Source organism: Anolis sagrei, chromosome 9 (genome assembly GCF_037176765.1).
Source record: "Anolis sagrei isolate rAnoSag1 chromosome 9, rAnoSag1.mat, whole genome shotgun sequence".
Classification (NCBI taxonomy): domain Eukaryota; kingdom Metazoa; phylum Chordata; class Lepidosauria; order Squamata; family Dactyloidae; genus Anolis; species Anolis sagrei.
Window position 1 is genome coordinate 12,598,068 of NC_090029.1, and position 11,017 is coordinate 12,609,084.

Consider the following 11,017-nt stretch of genomic DNA (forward strand, 5'->3'; position numbering starts at 1 on the left):
GTGATTTTCCCTTATGGCAGGAGGTTGGATATACATCCTGCATATCAGAGATTTACATGACGATTCATAACAGTAGAAAAATTGAAGTTATAAAGAAGCCACAAAAATAATGTTATGGTTGGGTGTCACCACAACACGAGGAACTGTATTAAGGGATTGTGGCATTAGGAAGGTCGAGAACCACTGCACTACTGGCTGTTAGGAATTGTGGGAGGTGAAGTCCAAAGCACAAGGAGGGCCCAAGCTGGCCCATGCCTGCTTTAAAGAATAGCAATGATATTTAATGCTATTGTAATGTGTCACGTATTTGTAGATTTAAAATTGTATTGAAATGTAAGCTGCTTTGGCCCCTTCCACACAGCTGTAAAAAATCCACACTTAACTGGCTTATTTGGCAGTGTGGACTCAGTTAATGCAGTTCAAAGCAGATATTGTGGATTATCTGCCTTGATATTCTGGGTTATATGGCTGTTTGGAAGGGCCCTTTCATAGCCCCATATCCCAGGATCTGATCCTAGGTTTTCTGTTTATCCCGGATTAACTGGCAGTGCAGACTCAAATAATCCAGTTTAAAGCAGAAAACCTGGGATCAGATCCTAGGATATAGGGCCTTTCTGGAAGTGCCCACAGTCTCCTTGTGAAGACAAAAAGTGGTGTATAAATAAGCATAATAATAATATTGAAGAACAGAAATTTGTTCCTGGTTTGAAATTGTTATTTTCTGTTTAATTGTGCGGCTCTTACTTTGAAAGTAGTAATTCTCCTCCAGAAACTTTGTGTGGCTGCCACAAACTATGATGACAAGAGGTCATGGGAATTCGGCCAATAGGCTGATCAGGAAACATATTCATGGGTTTCCTGCTGTTATAGTAAGCCTGTTATCCATGCTACAACATGCTTCGAGTCAAAATTTCATTTATTTGCAATTAGAAATAAATTTTCATAATATATAAAATAAATGTTTCACAATATTCCCGTGTAAACTATAGCCCGGCCCTCCAACAGTCTGAGGGACAGTAAACTGGCCCCCTGTTCAAAAAGTTTGAGGACCCCTGCTCCAGGTGTTTTGGATATAAATAAATTAAAAAATGTCATGGGAAGCGATATGCCTGGCTTCACCATCTGGTGGCTGTTCTCACTTTCTCTCTCTTTCTTTTTTGCAGGAAGCTGCTGGGCATCGCCTTTGGGGACCTGAACCCCTTCCCCTTGCGTCAGATCCGCAACCGCCGGGCCTGCCACCTGGAGAAGGTGCGTCTGGAGCTGCTGGAGCTGGAGGCCATGCGGGAGGACTTTCTGCGTGAGCGCGAAACCCACCCAGAGAAGAGGGACCTCATCAGCGACGACGACGAGGACGCCTAGCGCCGTGCTGGATCTTTTTCTTCTCTCCTTCAAAGCCATATTGCAGGGCACGCTTCCCCCTCCCACATTGGAACCCACAAGTGGGAATCCGCAGGGCGGACGTCCACACTGAGCACTTCCTTGCTTTGCACAGAGCACTTCCCTGACTTTATGTCCCAAATGTGCAGCTGAGCTGCCTTATTGGTTCTGTCTTATTCTCCTCCTTTCCTCAGGTGTCCTTTTCTTCCTTTTTTAGCTCATTGCCTTATTCTTCCTTCATTCTTCCTTCATTGCTTGTGGCCTGTGTCACAAGCAAGCCTCCACTTCCTAAACTTTCCCCTGAACAGGGCACCATGTTCTCAACGGTTTATCCTCGCTCCCTTTTCCTCGTCACCTTCGAGTGTTTAAGCTTCCGCATCAGCCTTTGGTTGCTTGAGGGCAGCCTATTCTTGTTGAAGCATAATCCAACTATTGACATGTATTGAGTGTGTGTGTATGTGTGTGTGTGTGTCTGCTTCTTGGCACGGGGTTGGACTGGATGGCCCATCAGGTCTCCTCTCTCTCTCTCTCTCTCTCTCTCTCTCTATATATATATATATTCTTCAGGTCGGGGAGGAAAATATGTTGAAGAGGCTGCCTGAAGCCGATTATTTTTGCCAAACGGCTTCTCAAACCTCCCAAGAAAGAAAAGAGTAGGAGCGGGGAGGAAGGAGAGGGGAGTCCAAAGAAGCCAATCATGTCTCTTTTTAAGATTAGTCAGCAAATGTCAGATGGAACTTGCAGGGAAGATTGATTATCCAAACTGCAACTTGCACGGAAGATTATCACTGTCGTTATTATCATTATTATTTTGATGGCAGTGTCTCCTTGACCTGATGCTCTGAAAGACACCGGAGCATCCCTGACGTGTCCAAAATGAACCCTGATGCTAGGATTTCTCTCCCATCCCTTTCTTGGGGACTTTGCCTTGAGAAGCATGCCTTTTTAATGGACAAGGCAATTGGTTAATCCTAATGAAACCCATTGAGGTGGGGCAAGTTGGGCCATGTCTCCTGGAGAACGTCCCAGGAAGTGAATCTAACATCCCTTTTGCCTTGAAATCTCCTCTTTGGTTTGGCTGAACGAGCGTGAAGCAAACAATAGCAATGTGTCAATTCCTTTGAGGTGAATGGTTTGTTTTATTGGTACCATTGTGAGTATATTTATACATGGCCCTTGAAGGCTTCTTGAAGGTGGCGGGCGGAGGAATTCCCGATGATCCTATCACTGTGATCTTTGCAAAAATGTGTTGCCTTTAGTTTGGCTGAATGAGTGTGACGCACACAAAAGCAGTAATGGGCCCATTCCTTTGAGGTGAATGGCTTGTTTTGGTTGTGCCGTGAGTATATTTATGGGTGGCCCTTGAAGGGTCTCTGGAGCAAATACAGCCCCCAAGTGCCTGAGGGTTGCCCCTCGTGTCCTAGTTGCACTTTCTCCTCTTTCCTGAGCTTGGTGTCTCTTCTTGCGATGCAAAAGCATCAAGGACCCTTCTTTGCCATCTCCCCATCCTTCCTCCATCCATCTTGGCTTTTGCTATCTTCTTTGCCCCCTTCAATATCACTGTATCTCACTTTAACTTCTGCAACAGCACCCCATGTGCCTGGAAAACCTCCCTGGATCCTTGTGTGGATCGCAGCCATTTCCCTTTTCTGATATGCCCTGCAGTGTGTTATCAAGCTGGCCTTTGGTGGCATTCTTTGCAGCACAGTGTTGAGGCCTCAATAAGACTTTGGTCCAACGTGAACACAATACACTGTTTCCCTTCAATAGGGAAGGAGATATCTCAGAGGACAGCTTTTGGGTGCTGCCCCCACTATTTATTTGCCTTTTGTCCCCAGAAGCCTTTGCTTTCATGTTTTGGTCCCACTTCAGGCCAAGGAGAGCTCTTCTTCAAAATGGGAAGTGATTCTGTGAGAGGAAGAGGAAAACCAAATGGGGAAAAGGCTTCACAGTTTGATTTGTTTATTCTTCGTTGCTTGTCCCTGGTTTTAGGGGAAATCATTTCAATGTCTCAGTTTGGATTTCCATCCGTCCATCTACAATCTCTTGTTTGCTAAAAAAGAAAGGAAGCCACACAGGATGCGGTCAACGGTTCGTCAGGATAGAAGCTTCCAAACTGGGCAACGTTGTTCCTCCCTTTTTAATCCCAGTGACCCGTTTCCTTGCATCGTTGCCCATACTATAGTATCCTTACCTCTGGCACATTCCCGTATCTTAATTTTTTGGAGGAATCTCTGGTCCGGAAAAGTTATAATCGAGGCCACCGGGACCTCCTGCAATGGCAGTCGCTGCCTTCAGACATTCAGTACTCAGTCAGTGTGACTCAGTTGCATTTGGCCTAATTATACCGGTTCCTCCTGAAGATCCTCAGATTTGGATTCCTCTGTTCCTTTGATAGCGGAGAGGATCCATCCATTTCCGCTGCAAGAACAGACTCCTATAACCCGCTCTTTTGCCAGCTGCAAGGACAGTTTGCATCCATTCCTATCCTATTTAATGCAAACCCTTGCTTTCTGCAAAAAGAACAATATGGTGACTTGAAAACAACTCTACGGAACAAGCATGAGCCAACTTCGGCCCTTCTTACAAGTGTTGGTCTGCAACTCCCACAATTTTGAACAGGAATTGTAGGAGTTGCAGTTCAAAACACCTGGAGGGAGGGCCAAAGTTGGCCCATGCCTGCTACAGAACCATTCCTTGCACCTGGATTCATATGGATGGATTGGAGCCTCTTCAATGCTGGACCAAACGCAGAAAGAAAAACTCAGAGATATGAATGACTGGAGATGGGCCTTTCCTTATGGACCAACTCTCCTTTTGGGGCCTTTTTGGGGTCTCCTTTATTTCTACAGTATGTTTTTTTTTCTAAATAATCTTTTGGTAAAGAATTCAAAGACGTGTTACATATCATATATGCGGCGTATGCACGTCCTCTGTTTTAAGTATTCACTTCGGCTTCTTTGGGCCGGATCCTCAGCCACACAGAGGGTCCCGTTGAAGGCAGAAAAAGGATCTTGTGGCTGCACAGCTCACATTTGCTGAAACAGCAATACACACACACACAAATGTATTCTGTCTATAGCTGGTCTCAGAATCATTTTGCTGGGCACAATGAACACATGCTTTGCACAAAGTCCTGCTAAAATGCAGGAAGCTTTTCCTGGAGGGACTTCATAGAGAAGGTGTTTCCAGGCTTGGATTCGAAATGCTGTTTCCCCCCACTTTTTTTGCTGGATTTACCTTTGTATGTATTAAGGACCAAGGGATTGCCGTTGTGTTTCCTTGCCTCTCTCCCAAAGGAAGCCCAGCTGGTCTCTCTTCTCAGTATTTTATACTCCTCCATCGTTTTTTGTACAGGAAATCTTTCTTGTTGGAAACAAGGCGATGACATGTAATGCAATGAAAAGGTTCCCTGGTTTTGTCGGGAATCATTGCACTGCAAATCAGGCAATAAAAACAATGTTCTATTGCCCTTGAGTTCAGCATCTTCATTAAATTGGGACCGACAAACCACCCTGGCATTGGATTGCCTCTTCCTTGCTTTTGTCAAACCAAAACTAACAATATCACTTCACCTACAGCCCAGGAACTGTTGCCCTGTAGTACTGAAAGCCCTTTTCACCCAGCACCACTGTGCCGTCACACCCAGACCCTATAAAATTAAAACTTAGATGTGCTTCTCTCTTTGTCTGGGCGGACCGTGAGGGTCTTTCTTTAGAAGCTTGAGATTTTATTTTATTTTATTTATTTGACTTGTATACCGCTACCCCAATTTGGCTCGGAGCGGTTTACAGCAGTAGATTAAAACAATACAATTAACTTTAAAATACAATAAAAACAAGAACAGACACAGTCCCGAGTTATTCACCCATCGAAAGCTTGTCGGAAGAGAAAGGTTTTACAGGCTTTCCGAAAAGCAAGTAGGTCTCGGATAGTTCGGGTTTCAACTGGCAAGGCTTTCCATAAATAAGAGGCTACAATCGAGAAGGCTCTCTGCCTAGTAGAGGACAGATGATAAGTCCGGATTTTGGGGACTTCAAGCAAATGTTGGTCTTCGGACCAAAGTAATCTCAAGTGGGCACTCAGGTACGCCGGCCCCAGACCATATAAGGCCTTAAAGGTTAATACCAGCATCTTGAAAGTAATCCGGTACTCAATTGGTAGCCAGTGCAGCTGTTGTAGAATTGGGGTGATACGACACCTCGCCGGCACCCCAGCGAGAAGACGAGCCACCGCATTTTGCACCAGCTTCAGTTTCCGGATCACTGACAAAGGAAGGCCAATGTAGAGGGCGTTACAGTAGTCAATCCTCAAGATTACCGTCGCCTGGATCACCGTAGCCAGGTCATTCCTTGATAGGTAGGGAGCCAGTCGCCTAGCCTGACGTAGATGAAAAAACGCAGATCTGAGCAACTGAGGCTACTACAGGTTTTGAACATCAAAACAGAATATTTATTTCTCAAAGTCCTTGCAGACTTGGCACAGCTTGTCAAAATTACAAACAAAATAGTCAGTTGGTGAAACCATAGAGATGATCTTTCTTTCCTTTCCTTCAGTTACTGAGGTAACTTTTCCCCAATAGGTAGAAAATATCCTGAGATCCTTTCACCCTAACCCTGAGCTGCTATGGTTAGAAAAAATAGGTTTTTCCCTATCTATAACTCAAGGTTAGCTTTGGAGATGAGGTGTAATGCTCAATAATATTCAATAACTTTTCTATATCTCAATTGCTCTACTATCTATCTATCCCAATTAGCTTCTTTATCTATATAACTCAATCGTACTTACAATTATTTTTTTCAGAGCTACCTGCCTTGACCAACAGCACATCTGAAGCTTTCTTTCTCTACTGAAGGAGGCAGGGGAGATTCCAAAATGGAGATCTCAACCCAGGAAAAAAGGCAGTCCCTAGACCCAATAACTGCAGAGGGCCTGCAGTCTGGCTTTGCAGACTCTGATACTGTTTAACTTCCAGGGTGCTCTACATGGAGTTGCCTTTGAAGAATGTTCAGGAGCTTTAAATGGTCCAACGGGTGGTAGCCAGGTTACTAACGGGAGCAGCACTCAGGGAGCACAAAACTCCTCTGTTGTGCCAACTCCACTGGCTGCCAATTTGCTACTGGGCACAATTCAAAGTGCTGGCTTTAGCCTATAAAGCCCTGAACGGTTCTACCCCAGCTTACCTGTCCGAATGTGTCTCTCCTTATGAACCATCTCGGAGCTTAAGATCATCTGGTGAGGCCCTGCTCTCGATCCCGCCTTCATTTCAGGTGTGATTGGCGGGGACAAGGAACAGGGCCTTATCAGTGGTAGCCCCCTGGCTATGGAACTCCCTCCCCAGAGATATTAGATTAACCCCCTCCCTCCTGACTTTCCGAAAAAAGCAAGGTTTTGGAAATGCAGCGGAATAGATAACATGAAACTGAATAATTAACATGGAATGGCCAGACGATGCTACTGGAAAACGATTTTCCAGGACGTCACCAGTGACTACATGTTTTAATGGGTTTTATATATTTTTAAAATGTTATGTTGATTGTTTTAATCATGTATTGTCGAAGGCTTTCATGGCTGGAATCACTAGGTTCTTGTGGGTTTTTTCGGGCTATAGGGCCATGTTCTAGAGGCATTTCTCCTGACGTTTCTCCTGCATCTATGGCAAGCATCCTCAGAGGTAGTGAGGTCTGTTGGAATTAGGACAATGGTTTTATATATCTTTGGAATGGCTGGGGTGGGGCAGAGCTCTTCTCTGCTAGAGGTAGGTGTGAATGTTTCAGCTGACCACCTTCATTAGCATTTGAAGGCCTGCCTGAGCCTGGGAAAACCTTTTGTTGAGAAGTGTTAAGATGTGCCTGGTTGTTTCCTCTCTGCTGTTTTGCTGTTGTAATTTTAGAGTTTCTTAATACTGATAATTTCAACAGAAAGGAAGAGACCATGAAAATGAACAAAATCTGGCTACCAGTATTAAAAAACTCTAAAATTACAACAGCAAAACAGCAGAGAGGAAACAACCAGGCACATCTTAACACCTCTCAACAAAAGGTTTTCCCAGGCTCAGGCAGGCCTTCAAATGCTAATGAAGCTGGTCAGTTGAAACATTCACACCTAATTCCAGCAGAGAAGAGCTCTTTGCCCCACCCCAGCCATTCCACAGATATATAAACCTATTGTCCTATTTCCAACAGACCTCACTACCTCTGAGGATGCTTGCCATAGATGCAGGCGAAACGTCAGGAGAAATGCCTCTAGAACATGGCCCTATAGCACGAAAAAACCCACAAGAATCTAGTGTTTTAATCATGTTTTTATGAATGCAGAGCATCGAATTGTTGCCAATCCATAACCCACCTTGAGTCACCTTAGGGTTGAGAAAGGTGGGCTATAAATGCCGTGAATTAATTAATTAATCAATATCGCAGCAAACAAGTATAAACAAGATTTTAAAAAACACATAAAACAAATAACTATTCATATGAGAGTTATCATAGTATTAGCGCTATTGATATTAATCATGTCAAACAAACAAAAATATTCATATGACAGCCAGCATGGTTTGGTAGGGATGGTATTATTATGATTGTTATGGTATTATTATTCTTATTATTCTTATTCTTATTATTCTTATTATTATTATTCACATCAGGCAAATAACTATTCCTATGAGAGCTGGCATGGTATCGTATTATTATTATTGTGATGATTGGTGTCCCAGGCATTCCCTCCCGGGAGAGCGGTCCTTACAAGTCGTGCCTCTTTCTTTGCCTCCTTCCTTCTATTTAAAGGCTGACCTTTGGGCGCTACATTGCATTGGGTTTGGCCCAAGCTCTGAAGCCTCAGCTGCAACCATTTGTTGGCCTTGGCAGCCTCTACATTTTTCAGGCTGAACTTACTATTATTATTATTATTAGTAGTATTATTAGTATTATTATTAGTAGTAGTAACTTTATTTATACCCCGCAAAATCTCCCAAAGGACTCGATGCGGCTTACAAAGGCCGAGGCCACCGACAACAACAACGTACAATACACAGTAAAACTCATAAGCAAATAATAAAACATCAAGCAAAACATTAGAACAATAAAACAATGACACCGTGACGCAATTAAAACCTAGGAGCCAGGCCAAATGTAATGGACAAAAATTAAAAGTGCTGAACCTGACAGGTAATATATAGAGGTATTTGGCGGTAGGTGCAATGTGCAGATAATCCTGAATGTCTAACAAAGTGCGTTTGGGACTTGAAGCCAAGAGTTTCCTATTCTGGGAAGGCACACTGGAACAGCCAGGACTTCAGGCTCTTCCTAAAGACAGCCAACGTTGGGGTCTGTCTGATGTCCTTAGGGAGAGAGTTCCAGAGTCGGGGGGCCACTACAGAGAAGGCCCTGTCCCTCGTCTCCACCAAATACGCCTGCGATGCAGGTGGGATCGTGAGCAGGGCCTCTCCAGATGATCGGAGGGAGCGTGCGGGTTCGTAAACGGAGATGCGGTCACGCAGGTAGGCAGGTCCCAAACGGTTTAGGGCTTTGTAGGTGAGTACCTGCACCTTGAATTGGGACCGGAAAATGAACGGCAGCCAATGGAGCTCCTTGAACAGGAGAGTTGACTTCTCTCTGTAAGGAGCACCAGTTAACATCCTGGCCACTGCCCGCTGGACTAGCTGAAATTTCCGAGCCGTTTTCAAGGGCAGCCCCATGTAGAGCGCATTACAGTAGTCCAATCTAGAGCTGACCAAGGCATGGACCACCCCGGCCAGATCAGCCTTTACGAGGTAAGGTCGCAGTTGGCGCACAAGTCTCAATTGTGCAAAAGCCCTCCCGGACACCGCCAACGCATGAGCCTCAAGCGTTAAGTGATGAATCCAAGAGGACTCCCAAACTGCGGACCTGTGACTTCAGGGGGAGTGTAACCCTGTCCAGCACAGGTTGCCACCCTATACCCCGATCCAGTTTTCGATCGACCAGGAGGACCTCTGTCTTGTCGGGATTGATCTTCTACTCACAGGCTATGGATGATGATGATCTAGACACATAATAAAAATGAAAATGTGTATTTGTGTATGTGTCGGCATGTCTGATTATTATTATTATTATTATTATTATTATTATTATTATCTTTATTTGTACCCCGCTAGCATCTCCCGAAGGACTCGATGCGGCTTACATAGGCCAAGGCCTCAATACACAACACAACAATACACCTAAAGCAAACTAAAAACAGTTAAAGCAATATTACCAACAAGCAATAAACAATACATCAAGACACTATAAAACTGGACCGGGTCAGAGTAATGGGTACAACATTAAAAGTGCTGATGTGACAGGAGGTATGTAGGATTATAGGGTAAGTGGAGTGTGCAGAGTGCAGCAATCTTAGTTCTACTAAAGTGCTTCTGGGACTTGGTACTGGAGATTCCTAATCTGGGAAGGCACATCGGAACAGCCAGGTCTTCAAGTTCTTTCTAAAGACTGCCAATGTAGGGGCCTGTCTAAGATCTTTGGGGGGGGGGGGTGTTCCAGAATCGGGGGCCACCACAGAAAAGGCCCTGTCTCGAGTCCCCACCAAGCGCGCCTATGACGCAGGCGGAATCACGAGCAGGGCCTCTCCGGATGAACGAAGTGAACGCGTGGGTTTGTAGATGGAAATGCGGTCACGCAGGTAGGGTGGTCCCAAACCGTTTACAGCTTTGAAAGTAAGTACCTGCACCTTAAATTGGGCTCCGAAAATAAACAGCAGCCAGTGGAGCTCCTTGAACAGGAGGGTTGACCTCTCTCTGTAAGGAGCCCCAGTTAACATCCTGGCCGCTGCTCATTGGACCAGTTGGAACTTCTGAGCCGTTGTCCCTTATACCATAAATAAATAAAAGGTGGCCAATATATACTAGCAGCAACAAAGGTCTTCCAAGCAAAGGTAACAGCCCAATTATTATACACAATTCCAGTATGGATCACAGGCTTCACATCTAAAGTAGAACAAGTTCAATCAGGGTTTCTTAGAAAACTGTTTGCTGTCCCCAGTTGTGTTCCATCTGCTGTTTTAAGACTGGAATCAGGAACAGCCTCACTCGAATCACTGGCTTGGAGAAGGGCCCTAGGATACTGGATGGAGAGGGTGCACAAAGGGCCTGAAGCGGGATATACATATCTGATTCAAAAAGACCTCTTTAAATCCCACCGAATCAAAGCGCTAAATCAGAAACTCAGGCAGATGGGCCTCTCAGAGAATATATTGAGCGGTTTTGAGCATAAAAAGTTAATGCAGATCTTAGCGGAACGGATCAGTGACATAGACAAACAGGACTCAATGACTCTGGCGCGCTCCACATGCTCTCCATTGAGTTTAGGCCTAACATTTAATTCTTTGGGAGGTGCCAAATACTTAGAAAATTTAAACATCCCAAAATTTCGCCTTGCTTTCAGTTGGGCCAGATTCAATGCCCTCAAATCAGCCATACTAGAGGGCAGATACAAAGGGACTGATTACGAACACAGAGTTTGCCCATGCGGGGAGGGTAAAATTGAAACTGTAACACATGTACTTTTTATGTGCACAATTTACAAGGATGATAGACTAAGGTTAATATGCCCTCTACTCACCAAGTGGCCAGGAAGATCCCTAAGTTGGTATTGCACTTATTTACTGT

At 44.6% G+C, this 11,017-nt stretch overlaps 1 protein-coding gene across 1 annotated transcript in view; it reads left to right on the top strand.

Moving 5' to 3' along the window:
• The window catches only part of TBC1D2B (TBC1 domain family member 2B), a 41,125-nt gene extending 36,279 nt beyond the window's left edge, over nt 1–4,846 (top strand). The window contains exon 13 of the mRNA XM_060755684.2: nt 1,164–4,846. Coding sequence (XP_060611667.2) covers nt 1,164–1,359 — 196 coding nt within the window. The 3' untranslated portion in view covers nt 1,360–4,846. The remainder of the gene's footprint in view (nt 1–1,163) is intronic.
• Nucleotides 4,847–11,017: the final 6,171 nt, after the last annotated feature.